This window comes from Poecilia mexicana, unplaced genomic scaffold (assembly GCF_051168715.1).
Source record: "Poecilia mexicana isolate PSO_F unplaced genomic scaffold, ASM5116871v1 scaffold_2, whole genome shotgun sequence".
Taxonomy (NCBI): Eukaryota; Metazoa; Chordata; class Actinopteri; order Cyprinodontiformes; family Poeciliidae; genus Poecilia; species Poecilia mexicana.
The window spans coordinates 22,513,124-22,533,424 of record NW_028263371.1 but is presented as its reverse complement, the minus strand read 5'-3'; the positions used below and the strand labels follow the sequence as shown (position 1 = coordinate 22,533,424).

Below are 20,301 nucleotides of genomic sequence, written 5' to 3'. Positions count from 1 at the left end.
ATGAATATTTTATGTCCAGGTTCAGAGGCGTCAGCTCTGATCGGTTTGTTTTATCCTCTTTGGAGGTCCAGGTGGGTGGAGTTTGTATGTCGACATTTAGATAAAGCCTGATAAGAGCCAAGAGAGAGCAGAAAGTAGGATCAGCAAATAGTTTCCAGTGAGTAATCGCTTTAGTAGGCCATTTGTTTATGGGTGTCAAATATCACCCACACGGGTTATTAAAGGTCAGAATAAACATTTAAATTCGTTTCAACTGGATTTTATTGCTGTCGAAAAGTGCAGATGAATATCAGGTGGTTAATTCTCTGCTCTCTCCAGGAGATGGCGCTAATGTCACTTTAGTCTCAGAAAGGGTCACATTACTGAGAACTATTAGGATGAGAAACAAAAACGCCCACAAGGTGGCAGAGCAGCATAAATTGACCTCTTTCAGGATTTAGAAAATTAAAGATAAAAGTCTAATTAAGATAATTGAAGTATAAGACTTGATTTCACAGCAGTTTTTTTTAAAGGCAATCTTGTTTTTTCGTCTCTTTGCTGTTACTATTGTGTTTATTGTTTTAAATGTGAAAAGTAAATCAAATTTAAATTTCTGCTTCTGCTTTATGAGCAAAAAATTACAGAAAGTAATTTGCTTATTTGGGTTTAAGATTAGAACATGTGGTCATAAAAACATTAATTAACCGGATATAGCTGAATTTTTTTCATCTTTTGTGTTATTTTATTTGTTGAAACTGTTAAGAATATAAAGATTTATGCATGTATGTATGTAGACAGGTGTAATAAATATTGCGTGGACAGATTTATGGATGAAAACATCGGGTCAAACAGTAGGTGGGGCTTTGTGGTGATTGACAGAAGTTTTAGCCAATCAGAGCAACCAAGGGACGGAACTGTCCAATGAATAGCCACGCCGGGAGAAAGGTAGGTTGTGGATATTTAGAGCCGTAGAGTCGCAAGGAGAACCGTTAGGAGACTGTTTCCAGGAGGAATAACTCACTTTTCCAGGTTTATTTCACCCTTCTGGACCCCATACAATCCGGAAAACTTGTTCGGTTTTTAAAGGCGAACATAAAATGTTGCCTTTTCGCTCGACGGCAGCTCTGAAGGAGTTGCTCCAGAGCCAACTGAAGTGGCCGGTCAGAGCCGCTATGATAGCTCCGCCCGCGGCCGCGGCTGCCCTCAGCTTCGCCTGTCCGCTCAGCGGCTGGAGAGCCCCGCAACCCGGCAGGAAGGCCGGCTTCAGGGGCTTCTGCACTCCGGCGAAGGGCCACAGCGAAGCCAGCACTGACACCTCCGCAGATAAGTGAGTAATCCGGGTTATCGTTTGAACCTCTTAAACCCCTCAGTTAAATTATTTTTTAAAAATATATTTTAAAGTATCGATAAATGTGACAAGATTCTGATCAGGCAAGATAAAAACAACCTAAAGCGAAAATATACAGACTTGTCCGAAAATGGGAGCATGAGATGTGCGACGAGCCATGAATCGTGACCAGCAGCTTCTGCATCATCATCAAAATGTTTAGCTTCATCCCGGAGGAAACTCGGTTAGACATCAACCTGAGAGCTGCTGGTCAAACAATAACAACACAAACAACCAACTCAATGACTGGTGAAGGTCAGGCATGACTGCGTCCGGGTCCAACCAGCAGCCCTGTTACTACAGCTGCATCTACTCGTTGTATCACCGACAAGTTCATTCATTTCAATACTGCAATCACAAATAGAGAGTTATAAATAATCTAGATTCATTTGCACACTGGTTGTTATATTTATATGAGCTTGGTTTAGGCTCCTTCTACGCAGATTGCATTTTCTGTATGTGGTTCTGCTCCTTTAGATGCTCGAAAATGTTCTGGTAGATCCTGGTCCGCTCAACTCTTCCTCCAGACCCATTTCCAAATGAAATGCACTGAGCAGCTGTCTGGTTCTGGTTCTGGTAGAATAGTTGATGTCTCTGATTCAAGACTCAATCTGTCTGAGACTCTTGAATCTCTGAGGTGTTGTAAATCTCTAATCCATGCATTCTTAAAAAGTCCTAAAAACACTAATATACATTTAAGGCCTTAATTTAAATTTTAGAATGTAAGTTAACCTTAAATACGTTAATCACAGGTTTTAAATTTCGTTGTATGACTTTTTAATCTTGTATATTATATATTATGGCTTCACAAAGTTGGTCAAACATGTAAAAACAACTTTAATTTGCTCAGTCAGTGTAATTAGCAGTATTACAGACAATGTACAATAAATAAAGATGAAACTGAAACTGATACAAATAAGATAAAATAAACTGCATCAAACCTTTTGAATGGTTCAGAAAGTGCAATTAGGATTTCTAAATATATCGATAAAGTTATGAATATCTGCATGCACTATTAATGTAATATTAATGGTGCAATCACTATTTCCTGTGCACGTTTTCCTTCCACACATTTTTCCATCAACATGATTGGATACAGCAGCTCCCCCTGCATGCGTGAAACGTCCAGGCTGCAGATTAGAGATTAACTCTGAGGATGAAGGTCGTTGTCTGACAGCGTCAGGCTTTTACTGTATGAAAGGAGTCCAGCTGTGTCTCTTCAAAATGGGAAAGAGAGGGGAACACTCTGCCCCCAACAGGCTGATATCTGCAGTGGTAATCTGTGGAAGGAGAGCAGCTGGGCATCCATGTTGTGTTTCTGCAGATGAACGATGTGTTAATGTGTCGCACTAATTCACTCTTCTTCCTCTGCACATCTCTCTCTCCATGTTGTTGGTCTGCTTGCTTTGCATTTGTAAGTATGTTTCTATTTTATTTCCTCTAAGTTTTGCTCTCCCACTCTGTGGTGGTTCTGTTCTGCAGTAGATAGACGTTCTGCTCCTGAAAGCTGCTTTTACCTTGAAAATAGCTCACTTCCCCCAGTGGCTCCGCTTCAACACCCCTCCCACTCACCCACTCTGACCTGCAGGCTTCACTAATGAGGTCAGAGGTCAGCCAGCAGGCTGCCAGCATCTCCAGGCTTCCAGTTTCCTCACTTAATTGAGACATTTTCTTTATTTTCTGTCTTAAACAAACAGAAATTGTCCCTGTTTTTATCAAAAATGAGAAATTTTGTTGGAGGGGAAACAACTCCTGCTGAAATAAATCTGAAAAGTGTGGCGCGCATTTGTATTCAGCCTCTGACTCTGCAGGTGTCAGTCAGACTGGATGGACAGCATCTGTTAACATCAACCACAAATTTTCAGTTGTATTTAGCTCTGGGCTTTGACTAGGCCATACTGTATAGTTAGTTCTGATTTGTTATTTTTGTAGAAGGAACTGTTATTCTTATGTTTTGTTTTTTGGATTCTCTGTAGCTGGAAATATTTTTGCTCTTAACTTTTCACTTTTGTACAGCTATGATATATAACAATGGTAACAATGAATTTTTTTTAAATAAAAAGTTCCAGTAATATCTGAGCTACGACTCCTAATCTGTTTCTATTCTAACTTTACATCCAGATTTAAAGAAGAGCAGCTACAGCAAATGAAACAGTCTTCAGTCAGAGGCCTCTTCAGATTTGTTTTGAGATTGACTGCTACATTCACATAGATCTTGATGATCAATAATTTCATAATTATAATATTCAGCCTTTGTTACGTCCTGATTTATAGCATCTGGCTTCTTCTGGTGCAGAATTATGATGCATGTTTCACATTAGTGATGTAAAAGTTGAATGAAATGACCGTTCAGAATGCTGACGATTGAAAACAGAAATGATGTAGTTCTACATATGGAAATGACAGATCAGATTTTATTTTGGGGTGAATAAATCTGAATTGCTGTGGATATAGGTTGCACATTAGATTCCTTTGGCTATAAATAAAATATTCTGTAGAACTACAGGAGGTGTCTCAAAATGACAGGTCTTTGAGACGCCTCCTGTCTCCTAGTGGAAGGCGGGTCAGGAATGAAAACAAATGTAGACAGAAAATCAGGACTGGTTTTCCTTCCACTAACTCTTCCCAGTAGAATCAGTCCCACTTTGGGTTTGGACTTGAGACAAACTGGAAACATGATGCTGAAGCCGTGGCTATCTGCCTCCCCTAACATGCAGGTCATAGCTCCCATGATGCCTTGCAGGGCACGGTGAGGGCGGACTAAATCCTCTTTGCAATGAATCATAGCAGAGATCCTGCTGTTGCCACGGTAACGTTCCTCCCTGGGGGGTCTGGTGTGGGGCGGGAACACCAGCCAGCAGCTGGAGAAAACTGCTGGAAGTTTCTGCCGCTAACAGCTAGCTGCTAACACGTAGCATCCTCCACTGTAGTTGCGTTTCCATTAACTACAGAATTGTGAAATTGTGGGAGTTTACATCCGGGTCTGCCATTATTTTTAATGACTTATAGCATCAACAAGCTTATTCACATGTGATTTTAATTATTTAATGGAAACACCATAATTGTGAAATCATGTTTTTTCAACATTAGCAGAATATAAACTGAGATTTGTTCACATTTGTAATGGAAACGCAGCTGGTGAAACGTCCCAGTGTGATGAAGACTCCTCCAGGTCTTCATCACTGCAGCTTGTTCTGGCTGGTGCTGCAGCACCCAGACACCAGCGGACCTTGGGGGCCTGGCGGTGGCAGCATCATGCCTCCACCCCCCTCATGTTGCTGCCTGTCTGTGTTTCCTGCAGGAGAAGGAAGGCGGGCATCCTGCCCAGCCTGGAGGATCTGCTGTTCTACACCATCGCAGAGGGACAGGAGAAGATCCCGGCTCACAAGTTCACCACCGTGAGTCTCCAGAGGACGCAGACGGAGACGCCGTCCGCCTCTCTGCTCTGATCATTCATGTCTCTCTGTTCAGGCTCTGAAATCCACGGGGCTTCGGACCGGAGACCCTCGGCTCAAAGAGTGCATGGAGATGCTGAAGGTCACCTTGAAGACGACCTCAGACGGAGCGCTGGACCGACACCTCTTCAAGAAGTACGCTTTCCTTCTTTATCTACCTTTTGGTTTTAAAAACAATTGATTCTCCTTTTCTAATTTGGTTTTAGTGTATTTTTATTTAAGAAGTTCCTTCTTTCTATTTTATAAAGTTGCTATCAAAAGTATTTTTATTTTACTTTATAAAAATAATTTGTAGTCTTATAAAGCCAGTGGTTTTGCCAGAATTTGTGTTTCATTTTATTTTAGAAGAAACGGATGCTTTTTAAAAAATATTGTTTTATTTAAATGTTATTTTGTTTTTAAAGAAAACTTTTTAAAATAAAATCATGCTTTTTGTAAGAAAACACTTTATATTCAGTTTTTTTCCATCTTGTATATTTTTTGTTTACATCTCAGTAATTAGTGACAAAAGAAAAGAAAATATTCAAATTTTATTTTATATTCCAAGTCATATGTGACCCATTTATTTAATCATTTATTTAGTCATTCATACATTCCAGTCTGGTCTGTTTGCGTTTTTCCTGTCTCAGCTGCAGCCTGGGTTACTGAAGCTCCAGCCTCAGTTTCCTGCTTTATTTCTCTGCTGCATTGTTTTGGTGCCAGCATGAATCTTTCATCTTTGTCCACCTAAAAATACTAACCGCAGCCTGGAGTCCTCCAATCGTCCCTGCAGCTGAAAAAAGGTCACTGGATCTGCTGCATTATTCAGCAGATACTCTGTTTGCACGCCAGCTGCAGCTTCTGGATGCAGCGAAGAAGAAGAAGAGCAATGAGAGGAGAAACTGGATCTGTATAAACATTGGGACAGCAGGACCTCTCCTGCAGGAGGAGAGCCAGCTGGGAGGCGGCAGCATGGTGAGCCGGGACATATGACGACTCAGCAGGGAGCAGACCTGAGAGCCGGCTGCTGCTGGCCGCCGTCCATCACTTCCTGCTCCGCCGGCTTATTTCTAGAACCCAGCTTGTCAGAGACTCGGAGCGGAGCACGTGAGCTGCTGGTGTTTGTTTCTGCAGGGATTAGGCAGCATTCTCTCTGCCAGCTGAAGAGAGAGGTGCTGTAATCACCGCATGAGAAGGATCAGCAGGAAGGAGGAGGAGTGAGAGAAATGTGTCAGGCTGAGCTGCATGGAGCGTCACATCACCAAACAGCAACACTTAACTTCTCTATTGTTTTAGAAGGAGCATAAAAACAAATGGTGGCTTCTGTGAAGAACCCGGTCAAAGTCTGATCATTAATCAATTAATAATTGTCTGAGGGTTTGAACTTCACTCGGGTCAGGGTGAGCTACATGCTGACAGAATCACCATCCAGAAACATTTGTACAATTTCTACTTTTTTAAAATTAGACAAACAACATGTTTATTTTCTTTATGAAACCTGAACGAACGTCACTTTCGTCATGTTCCAGTTGGATCCATTTCTAATGATGCTTTTCTGGCATCAGGTGTGTCCAGAGCAACATCGTCCTGCTGACTCAGGCCTTCAGGAAGAAGTTCGTCATCCCAGACTTCCAGTCCTTCTCCACCCACATCAATGACATCTTTGACAACGGCAAAAAGCTGTCAGGAGGGCAGGTATGCTAACAGGAAACGCATCATCATGCCTCTGATGTTTTACATAAAGCCACTTCGCTGGTCTCCTCCTGCAGGTGGCGGACTACATTCCCCAGCTGGCTCGCTTCAGTCCCGACCTTTGGGGTGTCGCGCTGTGCACCGTCGACGGACAACGGTACCGTTCAGGTTTTTAGCTGTGTGTGTAACAGGCAGGTGAGTGTGTGACCTGTCGTCTTCCCAGGCACACGGTGGGAGACACCAAGGTCCCCTTCTGTCTGCAGTCATGTGTGAAGCCGCTGAAGTACGCCATCGCCGTCCACGACCACGGCACCGAGTACGTGCACCGCTTCATCGGCAAGGAGCCCAGCGGCCTGAGGTTCAACAAGCTGTTCCTGAACGAGGACGGTGAGGACACACACACACATTCAGGTCTACTGTTTCATATGTCAGCGTGTGTCTGTTTGCCAACCCAGGAAGCTGGCTCACATACAGAGGATCCATGTCATCGCTCCGTTACCACGGAGATGTGATCCAGCGGTAATAAGAGGCCGGCTGAAAACACAGCTGGTCTCTCTCTGAATCCAGTCTTTGTTCTCTGAAAGGTTCGCAGAAAGTTTCCTGCTCTGACCCTGGATTGTATTTTATTAATCAATCCATGTGACATTTAGGCGTTTCACAAGAGCCTCAACTTCTGATTGGACGAACAAAATCAAGGACAACACGATTGGACGAACAAATCACAGGGCCCCACCTGATTGGACGAAATTAACATGTGTCATTCAGCTTCCTTCTCTGGCATCAGACTGACTTAGTTATTTAGTTTTTCTGATGGAGGCCAGTTGTGTTAGCGATCCGACATTAGCGGCATTCTCCTCCCATGTCTGGTTGACTTTCAAAATAAGAGCATCAACATAAATCACACTGTTTTAATAATTAACGTCAGGGATTATTCAGAGATGTTTATAAGTACGGGAAGCTATATGTTGCCTAATCCTGTCTCTATTAATCAGTTAAAAGAGCTAAATAATAAGTAGGTAGAAAACGGTAAAATATTACATTAATGTTACTTTAGCTATTGCTTCATTGTGTTTCCAGTGGATTTCTGCAGCTGTTTCTAAACCTCCTCCAGCTCCACCAGATGTTGAGTCAGTCAGAAATGTTCAGTTTCCTCCCTCACCCTGCAGATGTTGACTCGTTAAGCTGCCTTGTTTCCACCTGCAGCACTGAAATGTTGCTAACGCCTCCCTGCAGATAAACCCCACAACCCCATGGTGAACGCCGGCGCCATCGTCTGCACCTCCCTCATCAAGGTAAGCCCCGGCGTTTCTGACCGACCCCTGACTTCCTCTGCAGTCAGATGGAAATGATCCGCAGATTATTATTTTCCAGCCAGATTAAGGTTCTGGAGAATCATGCTAAAAGGGGATTAGCAGAGAGCGGCAGCAGAGACAGAGCTGCTCTGGGTTCTGCTAACCTGAACGCTTCGTTCTCACTCAGGGATTTGCTCTCTGTGCCCGCCTGGAGAACACAAGAGCGCCACCTGTTGATCCTAGTCGTATTTAAATCAGCAGGAGCCCCAGAGAGCCGTTTCATTACAGGAAGTGACTCCTCCACTTCCTGGGTAATTCCTCAGTGGTTCAGAGAACTTCAGGGATGAAGGCAACGGCTAAAGCAAACGAGGTGGATTAGCGGTGCTGATCCCCTGCAGGTCCATCACTGTGGTAACACCTCCGTTTTTCTCCTCAGCTGCTCTGTCCTCATCACTTACTCCAGTAACCATGGAGACGCAGAGCTGCAGTCAAGGCTAACATCACAGTTGGAGTAGACGAGTTTCCCCTTCTAACCTGAACTGATCACACTGAATGACCTTTGACCCCGTAGTGTCTCTAGCTGATGTCTGTTGACGTCCGCCTGCTTCCTGCCGGCTGGTTCTGACCGGGTTCTCTGTGTTTCAGCAAGGAGCCAGCAACGCCGAGAAGTTCGACTACGTGAGTATGAGTCGCTTCTGTTCATCCCCACATTTCATTTCTTTCTTCCCATCCCTCCTTCTGCTTCCTTCCTTCCTTTCTTTCATTTCTACCTTCTTTTCTTTCTACCTCATCCCCACATTTCACACTTCCTTCCTTCCTTCAGGTGATGAACTTCATGAACAAGCTGGCAGGAAACGAGTACGTTGGCTTCAGCAACGCCACGTGAGTTCCTCAGCAGAACCTTCTGGTCTCAGGTCAGTTCACTGCCGGCGTTAATGGACCCGCCTGGTTCTGTTTGTGACCCAGTTTCCAGTCGGAGCGCGAGTCCGGAGACAGGAACTTCGCCATTGGCTACTACCTGAAGGAGAAGAAGGTGAGGGTGGCTGGTTTGTAGGGAGTGTTGTTGTTCTGATCTGGTTCTGACCCAGTTCTCCTCCACAGTGTTTCCCTGAAGGAACCGACATGACCTCCATCCTGGACTTCTACTTCCAGGTGAGTCCCTGGTTCTGTTTGGGCCCGGTGGGAGCCGGAGCTGCTCCCTGACCCGGCTGCTCTCTGCAGCTCTGCTCCATCGAAGTGACCTGCGAGAGCGCCAGCGTCATGGCCGCCACGCTCGCCAATGGCGGCTTCTGTCCAATCACGGGTGAGCGCGTGCTGAGCCCAGAGGCGGTTCGCAACACGCTGAGCCTGATGCACTCCTGCGGCATGTATGACTTCTCCGGCCAGTTCGCCTTCCACGTCAGTATCGATCGCGAAGCTTTATCTGGTTTCCATGGAGATGGGAGCTCATTGTCGTTCTGCTCCAGGTGGGTCTGCCGGCGAAATCTGGCGTCGCCGGCGGGATTCTGCTGGTGGTTCCCAACGTGATGGGCATCATGTGCTGGTCTCCGCCACTGGACAAACTGGGAAACAGCGTGAGAGGAATCCAGTTCTGCACGGTAACTCGGTTCTGTTCGGGTTCTGGTAGTCTGGTAGACTCGGTTCGATTGGGCACCCAAAGAAAAAATGGAAATTATTGACCTCATTTGATTGCTTTTAGTTAATCAAAATTTCTGAGATTGAAAAAAACTTGAAAATTTCTTGAGATTAATCTCAAAATTTCTGAGTTCACTTCAACCGAACAGACCAACGTCTACAGGCGGACCAGAGTTCACTTCTTTGGTCGGATTCCACATTCAAACCTCCCCAAACGAACCAACTAAACGTTCCACCCAAACTACTGTTCTAGTGAGCTTTTATGCTAGGCTAGGTGAGCAGAACCTGCTGGATCCTGAAACCGGGTCGCTTTTCTTCCTGCAGGATCTGGTTTCTCTCTGCAACTTTCACAACTATGACAACCTGAGGCACTTCGCCAAGAAGCTGGACCCTCGCAGGGAGGGAGGAGACCAGAGGGTGGGTCAGCTGCAGCTGCTGCTGCAGAAACACTAAACACTGCCCAGTATTTCAGTTTATAGGACACTGCAAATAAAACACAAGTAGCTTTTTTGTAAAATTTAGGAGCTGATTTTCCTCTGCAGCGCCTCCTGCTGTTAGACAGCAGATGATGAAGGTCTCCCTCCTCTTCCTCGTCTCTGCAGGTGAAGTCGGTGATTAACCTTCTCTTCGCCGCCTACACCGGAGACGTGTCGGCCCTGCGCCGCTTCGCTTTGTCCTCCATGGACATGGAGCAGAGGGACTACGACTCCCGGACGGCGCTGCACGTGGCGGCGGCTGAAGGTCAGGCCCAGACAGGAAGTGGAAGCGGCTGCTTCCTGCTGCTGCTGTGTGTGTGTGTGTGTGTGTGTGTGTTGTGGAGGCTGAGGTTCTGCTGGTGTGTTCCAGGTCATGCTGAGGTGGTTCGCTTCCTGCTGGAGGCCTGTAAGGTCAACCCGGTCCCCAAGGACAGGTAGGAGCGTCTCCAGGAACGCAGAGACACTGAGGACCAGTTCATACCTCACCATGTTTATTTCCTGTCTGCTTACATCATTCCTCCTTTCCTTTGACCTTCATTTTTCCTGTCACCATATTTCCTTCTTAATTTCTTTCTCCCCTTCTTCTTCACTTCCTTTTTCCTCTCCTTACTTTGGTCTTCTTTCTTCCTTCCTTCTTATTTCTTATCATTTTGTTAATTTTTAGCCCCAAACTTTAATTCGTTCTGAAAGCGTTCCAGCGCCATTTCCATGGTGACGGTGTTTTGTGTGCAGGTGGGGCAACACGCCGATGGACGAGGCGGTGCACTTCGGCCATCACGACGTGGTGACCATCCTCAGAGACTACCACACCCAGTACAGCCCTCAGGACGCCGCAGCCACCGCTGCCGCTGACTCGCAGAGCGCCGAGAAGAACCTGGATGGCCTGCTGTGACTTCCTGAAGGCTCCTTCACTATAAAAGCTCCTTATCATGTCTGTTATCTGTTCTCCCAGTAAAATAATCGGTTTTTATTCCCTCCTCTGGGTCCAACCATGAATCAAACGTGCCAGTGCTTTTATTCTGGAAACAGGAAGTGGATTAGGCGTTCATCGTGTGACCCTGACACGGTTTTGTGTTCTGTATATAAGACGTGTAAATATGTTCAGGTGTTAAACTGTTGTCTCTGCTTTCCTGTAAAACTTCAAATTATTTCCTCTCTTATTTCTCTCTACCGTTTGAACATAAAGGCGTTTGTACATATCAGAAGAGACACTGCCAGACTGAATGGACCGGTTCTGACCGAGCCGGAGTCAGGAGGCACGAATATTCAGGTGACAGGAAGTGTTACCGACTGCAACGACCTTCACCAGAACCAGTAAGACTTGCTGGGTAAAGTTCTGGCTGAATCCTGAATATTCTCCCTGCTGATGCCATGTGTGAGGTGTGCGTGTGTTCGTTCCACTCAGGATGCCGAGACGCTTTCCGATGCAGAGAGCAAGAGTCCGGTTCTGTTTTTGTGCTGAAAGTTTGAAATAATCATGTTTTTTTGTTTTTGTTGTTTTTTTTCTCCCAAATCCAAACTTTAAAACAAAAGGAGGATCATTTCAGAAGTCGGGTCAGAACCGGCCAGTAGTCAGGTCGTTGGTGACGGAGGAAGCACAAAGTGGTGGCGGCGGCGCGGTCCGAGCTGCAGCTCTTTGGATCATGTGACGTTTTGTTTGTCGGTGCAGCTTTCTGAATGTAACGTGTTTGTTCTGGTTCTTCTTCATGTGTATTTATGCCGCTGCGCCACCAGCAGATATTTATTCACATCCAAATAAAAAACTTAACTATAAAAAAACAATCTGCATGTCTGTTTAAATATTAATCATTTTGTTGGAAATTCAGGAATTAAGACCCTAGACTTTATTTTATTTTTTATGTTTTCAATTTTATTCATTTTTATTTATTTTTTACAAAATTTAAAATCTAATTAGAGTGGGTTGTGTTTTAACTAAACCTTATTTTATTTTTTTCTCTCCATTTCCAACCAAGTGAGACTAAATTTCAAAAGTTAACATTTTTTACTTTTGTATTTCATGAATTTGCAGAAAAATGAAAGTTGAACTTCTCCTTCATTTGCAACAGAAACTAAACTAAAATACTTGGTAACATTTTATTTTGCAGAGTTCCAACTAAACACTGGATGGAAAATAAATATTTTCATTTTGTGTTTCAATGATCTTAAAAGTTCTCACCATGTGAGGATGAATAAAGAGTAAAAAGTTTCCAAGTGTAGTACAAAAAGCGGATCTGCAGATGAAGTGAAATGTGGAGTAAATGGTTCCACATCTCCTCCGATGTTCTGAACATGTTGAGCAGTAAAATGTTGGATTCTGCTTTTCCTGCTGAGACACAGCAGCTCACTTTGGACCTGTGGCTTCTGAATCCTGAACTTTGACCTTTTTCTCCTAGATTTGAGGTGATTCTGAAGCCATGCCTTCAGTTGTCATTGTCAACACCCCTTTTTCACCAAAATCCTCTGAAATAGAAGACAAATATATAAAAAAAAGACTTGTGGTGGCAAGAGTGGGAATACAGGCTGCTTATCCAAAGGTTGTTGGTTTGAGTCCAGCAGGGATCTTTCTGTGTTTTGATTAAAATTGATCCAGTTCAGGACTCGAGCCTGCAGACTCTCAGTCCACTTATTCCTCTGAGCTACTGCGCAATACAAAAAAGAAAAATGTTTTCAGTGTAAATGTACCTTTTAAAAACTGCCAAACATAAGGAGTATGGACAGGAATGCTTCTAGTTGCAATGTTTCCTACCACACTGGAAGCTCTCCTGCCAAACCCCTGCTCTTTATTTAATTAGGGGTGGTCCCACATTTACATATTCAGTAGGCCTGAATTAATTACATAGTATCAGGTTTCTTTTTCTACAACAAAACCCTGTTCCCAGGGTCGACATGTTACAGATTTCAAAACACAGTTCTCAGTTCCTGTCTGCCTCCTTTAAGGCAGCAATAAAACTCACAGAAACAACATGGGCTTTCACACAGCTTTTTTACTTATCGTTTGATGACAACCTCACTTCTCATCAAACGAGTCTTCTGTCTTCTGCATGAAAGGACCCAAGCACAGTTCTTTGTCTCTCTGGGTCATAAGCTTTGATCTTTGAGCTCTGACCTCCTGGTGCTCTTTGGCCGCAGCTCTCCCCCGCAGATGGTTCTTCTGCTTCCCTCTCATGGCCATAAATACCTGAATACATTCTTGTAACATTTGCTCCACAACACAAAAAAAATTAAATTCTAAACAGTCTACATGCTCAAAATATAAGAAAACAGATAAATGAATGTGATAAAAATATACATAATTTTCCTGACACTGGTTCAACTGGTTTCTGTGATGGAAGCTGAAGTTTCTCTGCAGTTTCCAGTAAAGCATCTTTTTACCTGTGGAGCTTTGAGGAACATTTTCCTGTCGACAGAAGAAGAAGCAGCAGAGAAAAGAGGTTTGAAGTGTCTTTATGACTCAAAGCTGAACTGAAATGATTCCCATGTTTCCATCTCAGACCATTTCTGGTTCCAGGATGAAAATGAATCAGAGAGAAAAAAGATCAACTTTCCAGTTGAATCCAGTTCAGATCAAAACTCCATGAAGCCTCTAAATGGAGCCCAGTTTGAATCGGATCTTTATTGACCCAAAGAGACAAACAATATCAGACACTAAATGACAGACATGAGAAAATAAACAGGAGGAAAATCTTGGAGGTCAGAGGTCATCATCAGGATCCAGTCAGAGTCTCTTTAGACTCAAACTGCTGCAGCTTCAACCTCTGAGGATCAGCAGGACACAGAGACCGTTCTCTACTTTACAGAGTTCAGAACCTGCAGAGAGAAGAAGGATGGAGAGATCAGATCAGTGTGTTTCCAGCCTCTCCAGCAGCAGTCAGTGACGCAGCACATCCACTAGATCAGGCATGTCCAAAGTCCGGCCCGGGGGCCAAATGCGGCCCATGGTCAAATTTCATCCGGCCCGCAGCCTCTGTCATAAAATCAATAACGTCTGCCCCGCACGTAGAATTAATATATCGGGCAGCAGTAACGTTACCTGCATAGGGCGGAGCTTACACACTAAGTGCTGTTCCTCATTTTCCCACTAGAGGGCAGCAGCCCGTGTGACTCAGACCATTTGCAGCTGGAGCTCATTGAGCTGCAGAGTGACGCAGAGAGCCGCCAGCAGTTTTCTCTCGCGAACTCTTACCGACAGGTTTCGAGAGATTCGAGCATTTGGAAAGAAAATGCTAATCGTGTTTGGGTCGACGTATTTGTGTGAGAAGACACACAAATACGTCATGTGTGTCTTCTCGGTTATGAACTTGAATAAGAGCCGTGTGAGGACACGGCTAACGGACTCTCACTTACGAGACATCTCGTGCATCAATACCCAGCCCCGGCTCCAGACGAGTTTAACAGGGGGGACATGGACTTATTTTGGGGGGGCAAAATGAATTTACGTAGCTTAACATGGACAACACCAGTAGCCTACAGGCTACTTGTTAACAAGCTTTAGTATTGTTATTAGCTAGTCATCCTTTAGCTAACATTACCTGCATCCAACAGCTTTACTCAATTCAGCCGGTTAGTTTGGGGGAAAATCTGTGAAAAGTTATTTGCGATTTGCTGGTTTGCTGCCATGATTCTAACACACCTGTAGCTCTGCACAGCAGCAGCAGGTCTCCTTCACTGCCGCACAGGTGTAAACCCAGCGCGAGTGTCTCAGTGTTCATGTTGCGTTTGAAGGCGGCTCGGAAAAACAGGTTACGACTTAACTGATTAAACTGTTTTAACTGCTGAAAAAGGTGACAGAGGACACGGATATGGGAAGTGTGGAAGCTACTATTGTATCAAATTGATATAAGAATAACAAACTGTTGGCCATTCTAAGGTAAAAACAAAAAACAGCTTCCAGTCCAGGGGGGGGCACTGCTAACTCTGGGTGGGCAATGTCCCCCGATGCCCGCCCATGCCACCGGGCCTGCCAGTACCACTGCCTTTGAGCCAGACTTGGCCTATGTGCTGCTGTCCAGATCTGAGTATCTCCCATCACTTTAATGCAGACAAGTCATTTGTCATTTACAATAAGTCTCTGAATAAATTTTGTTTTTTAAAGATCAAAATCAGTCAAAAATTCAGACAAGTTTTCAGTTTTCACTCCAGAATAATGAACTTTTAAAAATCTAACATTTATAGTTATATGTCATATTTCAAATGAGCCCTGCACTTGTTGATATGACTATTACTTGCTCATTTCTCTGTTATTTTATTTAAAAATTCTGTAAATATTGAACTGCCATGGTGAGATATTTTTTTTATGTTTCAAATGTAATTTGCACTCAAGAGTACCATTACTTCTGTTTAACCGTTAGAAAAAAGTTAGTGTTAAAAAAATGAAGTTAAATGAATATTCAATTACATATTATATGCATGTTTCAAATGAACCAAAATACATGCTTAAGATCGCTGAAATTAAAATAAAAAAGCAAATGTAAAACATAGAATGGCTTGCTGAAATTTGTTGAAATATATTGCTGTTCTATATAAAGGACGTCCGCCAAGGTCGGCCCCCCTACATCTCTAATACTCCAAATCTGGCCCCCTTTGCAAAAAGTTTGGACACCCCTGCACTAGATGGTTTCCAGGCTGCAGTCAGACTGATCTCAGAGCTGTGACCAAGATGAACCTGATCAGTTGTTTCCTGTTGAACTGAGAGAACAAGCAGATCTGAGATCAGATCTGCTGCTGCCACAGTTTGATGAATGAGGACCACTGTCTCTAGACATGTTGGACGCTGGAGTCCAGCTGGACGTCCTGGAGACATGTACACAGCAACAACACTCATCTTCACACCAACACAAACACAGGAACACAGCAAGCTGCTGCTCCTCTGATTGGCTGATTGCTGTCTCTGTGTCCAATCAGGAAGCCTGAACCATTCTCCTCCCACTGAGAAGCTGCAGCTTTACTGGGAACACTGGAGCTTTGCTTTGATGCTAACTGGGTTTAGCTCAATATGCTGACAGCAGCTGGACTCACTACAAACATTTACTTACTTTAAAGTCTCTACAAGATCCTTCAGCTGCTGAACATCTGAATCCTTCAGCTTGTTGTTTCCATCCAGGTTCAGTTCTGTCAGATGGAGGCTGTTGGACTTCAGAGTTGAGGCCAGAAAATCACAGCTGATCTTTGACAACCTGCAGCCAAACAACCTGGATAAAGAATAATAGATGAGCTGAAGCCAACAGGATGCAGGTGAACCAGTCCAACAGAACCAGTTAAAGAGTCTCATGAATATTAAAGCCAACAAGCTGCTGCTTCAATAAAGACCTGCTGACTTCAGAACCAGAACCAGAACCTGGTACTGGGTCATGTTGTGTTGGAGGATTTTAGTCAGTAAAATCATTAAAGGTTCTGATCAAAGTGTTGAAGCATCAATCATTGATTATTGATTTGTTCCTATCAGATTCCAGGAATTCACTTTTCTAGACTGGGTTGAATGACCTTTGACCTGGTTCACATGAGGGGGATTTCTACACACTGGTGGTCCGAATGCTGTCCTGTTCTGACCTCAGGTCAGCAGGTCCAACTCAGTTATACAAAGGGACTAAATTAAACTCTGGATCCAGGAACAAACTCAGAAAATATTTATTAGAACAGAAGATATGAACTTTGATTTATGATCAATTACATATAATTATTCACTGAAATATCAATAATTATATAATTACAAACCTCAATATCTCGAGTCTGCAGCCTTCAGTCTGTAGAAAACCACAGAGCTCCTTCACTCCAGAATCTCCCAGGTTGGTTCTGTTCAGGTTCAGTTCTGTCAGATGGGTCGGGTTGGACTTCAGAGCTGAGAACAGAGACGTCCAGCTGATCTCTGAGAATCTGCAGCTGATCAATCTGAATAAAGAATAAAAGATTAGCTGAAGCCAACAGGATGCAGTTAAAACTGAAATATGAACAAATAAATAATAAAAATGTAGAAAATTTATTTCCCTGAATGTAAAACAAACATGATGAACTGATTCAAACATCTGATCCAGTCAAACTGGTTTAAAGAGTCCAAACCAGCAGAACCAGAACATGTTACCATGATGTGTTAGAATATTTCAGTGGTTCTGGACTGGAATTAAAACGGAGTTTCAGAACCAAACTGTGACTTCACAGCATGTGATGTCACAGATTGACATCACATGCTGTAATCTGGTTCACAAGAAGGGTAGATGGGAGGGGCTTTACTGAGTAGCTAACCACAGCTGTGTCCGAATTCAGGGTCTGCATCCTTCGAAGGACTGGTCTACGTAGGACGGGTCCTTCGAAGGCCGGGAATAAACTAAGACCGGAAGAAAAATATCTGTGGATTCGGACAGGTCTAGCCTTCACCAACTGTCCCCGCCCCCACCTCAGCGTAACTCATGTTGCCAAGCAACCGTGACAGTGCGAAGCAGAGCGGAGAAGAAAAAAACAAAAAACAACGGAGCCGAAGTTTGTTTTTCAGTCATGTATTACTGATTTCTATATTATTCTTCACCTTTTATAGTAAAGGATGTTCCATAGTAAAAAGACAATATCTTAGTTTGATTCTAAAATGTTCAAATGTGTACTGCACTTTTCAACAAGGAATACAAATTATTCATTTACAAATATAATACTCTCCACATCGAACATTACGGTTAAATAAACCTATTATGTTTGAAGGCTTAACTTTAATTAATCAATCAAACCAATGTGCTCTGCTTTGAAATACTTTATAAACCAAACATTTTCAACCAGACCTGTCTGAATAATATCGGTGTTTAACTCCCACTCATTGGGGAAAGCTAGCGGGAGTTTTTATAACAATGTGCCAGGAGTTAGGCGTTTTGTCTCGGTGTACCGAACCTGGAGCGCCCGACCAGCTGACAGCTGGAGGGGAGCTGGCTGTTAACGCAGCGGTAGCAGACAGGTCCGAAAATGTCAGAGCAATATTGCAATTAGGTGATGTATTGATGAACCGAGCAGATATTTGAGATTTACACACTTTTATTCTCGCCTAAAAACGTTGTACCAAATCACGTTGTGTCATTTAAAGTGTTATATAGCTAAATAATTTGTCGCTATTCACCGTCATTGACGCTCTGGCTGAACGCCCAATTGGAACCCACAATGAATTATGGGATATCGTGGGCCGTGAAGGATACATCCTTCAAATCTGGGGAAAAGAAGGACGCATTTGAAGGATGCATTTGAAGGATGCATTTGAAGGAGTCTTTGAATTCGGATAGGCCTTGTCGCCACGCTATGACGTAATCGGCCTACAAATCCGTCCTTCGAAGGACGCAGACCCTGAATTCGGACACAGCTCACGTTAATGAGGCAGGTGAGGTCAGAGGTCATGCTCAAGGACATCCTTAGCAGCAGCCTCACATATAGTGAGCTGGTACCTTAAAAAGTTCATCATGTTTATTCTGTATAATATTTGTTGAATTTATCATAAAATATCAGGCCTGTTTTCCAGATGGTTGCATAGTAAATTAACTAATGATGATCAGGGGCCTCATGCATAAAAGAGTGTGCAGTTTTCACACTAAAACTTGGAGTATGGAAAATTTTAGAAAAGTGCGGTGCTCAAACATTCGGATGTATAAAGCCGTGCGCATGCACGTGGCACCTTTCCTTTATAAATCCCAATTTGCGGTAAATAGAGCGCAGCTGCGAATCCGTCCTGTCGCCATGCATAGATAAATTAGTATAAATACCCGGAAGTCTGCCACCACGTGCAGCAGTAACCATGGCAACGTCTTTGTTTGCAGCAGTATGCTGTGGACGTTTATTCTAAATAGTACATTTACAGAATAAAAATGTTTTATATCCATAAGGCACATTCACAAAGCGGGCGACTCAACTGAAGGATGGCTGCAGCTGGACCTGTACCGGTACCGCACGGTTCTTTAAGTTTTGCTCAAAGATCCAGGATGATCAGTCTGGGCAATCTAGACGCTAATAAACCATCATCAACATTTCAATATGATCAATCGCTCCCTCTCAGACCTACCATTGGTCCTACTTGAATACGTGTGATTGTCTACACCTTCATCACCTTAAAAATAATCAAACCTGTTTGGAGTTAATCTGCTGATCCAAACCTGCTTTCTTTTTTAGTGAGAATGAAATTAACCCATAAATGCTATTCATGCGCTTTGACGCACAAACCAATGTGTTACATCTTTGAGATAAAAACTGAGGAAAAGTACTATTTACATTCAAGTGAGGTCTTCAGGTCCTTTAATTTTTATTTTCTTTATTTTGTGTGCGTGTTAGCTTATTGTCTGGGGATAAATGCGGTTCAGTTTCATCATTTAGGTTTAAACAATAAAATATTAAAATCATGAAAAAACATCAGATTTGAAACTTCTTGGTCTAAACAACAGAATATAGTTAGGTTTCAGTGTATTTAGGTGAGTTTTGACGCTTTGTAGTTTGATGTCCTCAGAAACGGTTTGCGTGGCTGCCGCACATTTTCATGCCAGTGAAAAAGTGTGCATATATTTATGCAAACTGTGACGCAAAGTTAATTTTTATACATGCCGACTTGTGTGTAAAATATGGCGCCGCACATTTTTGTGTGCATGAGGCCCCTGGAACCTGAACTGATTATTGATCTCAATGGTTTTATTTCTTCAACCCCCTGAATGGACGATAAAATTGTAAACATTTCCTCAGAGTTGCTGAAATCCATCACTTATTCTTTTCTCATTTTCATATTAAACTGAAACAATGGAAACATTCTCCAACTCTTTTATATTTTAGAAGCATCTCTAAATTTGAACATAATTCTAACATTTATTTACATGAGTGCTGATTTTCATTTTGAGCAGTGTTTCTCAACCCCGGTCCTCAACACCCCCCTGCTCTGCATGTTTTAGATGTGCCTCTATTCCGGAACATCTGATTCAAATGATTGCAGGACCATCAAGTGCTGCAGAAGCCTGTTAATCACCCAGAGATACAATTGGTGTGTGGCAGAAGGAAAATACCTAAAACATGCAGGGGGGGCTCTCACCCAGGGTTGACAAACACTGGGTTAGAGCAAGCACATGCTAGCAGCAGGCACGACGGAGAAATTTCTTCAAACTCATATGATGCCGCTTTTAAGTTGAGCGCTATTGATCTGACACTACAGGAGGGAAATAAAGCCTCTGCATATAAACTCGGCGTGAACGAAATCATGGTTCGGAATTGGAGACACAGGGCTGCGTCCAGAATAGCACATTTATTAGGACGCAGCCCTTATGGAAAACCGAGAGTGGCCGAGATACCAGCAGCTTATAGCCCAGTGTGGCTTATGTACGTTTCCATTTTTCATTTTTTTTATTTGTAGGTAATACGGTAGTTAAGTTTGCTAAGATATTCTTCCACATTATATTGACATTAATATGGAG

General features: G+C 43.3%; 2 protein-coding genes across 3 annotated transcripts in view; one reads left to right on the top strand and one right to left on the bottom strand.

Moving 5' to 3' along the window:
* The first annotated feature begins 830 nt into the window (after window positions 1-830).
* LOC106934085 (glutaminase kidney isoform, mitochondrial-like) lies at window positions 831-11,677 on the top strand. Its single transcript, XM_015013763.2, has 17 exons — window positions 831-1,306; window positions 4,668-4,764; window positions 4,838-4,956; window positions 6,366-6,495; window positions 6,570-6,649; window positions 6,716-6,879; window positions 7,726-7,784; window positions 8,430-8,462; window positions 8,608-8,666; window positions 8,751-8,817; window positions 8,886-8,936; window positions 9,006-9,182; window positions 9,251-9,382; window positions 9,744-9,836; window positions 10,022-10,160; window positions 10,266-10,329; window positions 10,628-11,677. Exons 1-17 carry the CDS (start codon window positions 1,077-1,079, stop codon window positions 10,785-10,787), a joined length of 1,854 nt encoding a protein of 617 aa, XP_014869249.1. The 5' UTR covers window positions 831-1,076; the 3' UTR covers window positions 10,788-11,677.
* Window positions 11,678-12,861: 1,184 nt separating this feature from the next.
* LOC106934082 (NACHT, LRR and PYD domains-containing protein 3-like) overlaps window positions 12,862-20,301 on the bottom strand; it is a 93,075-nt gene continuing 85,635 nt past the window's right edge. For both annotated transcript variants that reach the window (XM_088003731.1, XM_088003730.1), the window contains exons 11-13: window positions 16,607-16,780; window positions 15,928-16,083; window positions 12,862-13,702 (exon numbers count right to left, since the gene is read on the bottom strand). In XM_088003731.1, the coding sequence (XP_087859857.1) occupies window positions 13,696-13,702; window positions 15,928-16,083; window positions 16,607-16,780 (337 nt within the window). In that variant the 3' untranslated portion in view covers window positions 12,862-13,695. The remainder of the gene's footprint in view (window positions 13,703-15,927; window positions 16,084-16,606; window positions 16,781-20,301) is intronic.

What these genes read in the sequence shown, in the direction of transcription:
- LOC106934085 (XM_015013763.2), top strand. Translation starts at nt 1,077, where the DNA reads ATGTTGCCTTTTCGCTCGACGGCAGCTCTGAAGGAGTTGCTCCAGAGC. An exon ending in AAAAGCTGTCAGGAGGGCAG is followed by an intron (nt 6,496 to 6,569) that starts GTATGCTAACAG and finishes CTCCTCCTGCAG; the next exon opens with GTGGCGGACTACATTCCCCA. An exon ending in CCGGCCAGTTCGCCTTCCAC is followed by an intron (nt 9,183 to 9,250) that starts GTCAGTATCGAT and finishes GTTCTGCTCCAG; the next exon opens with GTGGGTCTGCCGGCGAAATC.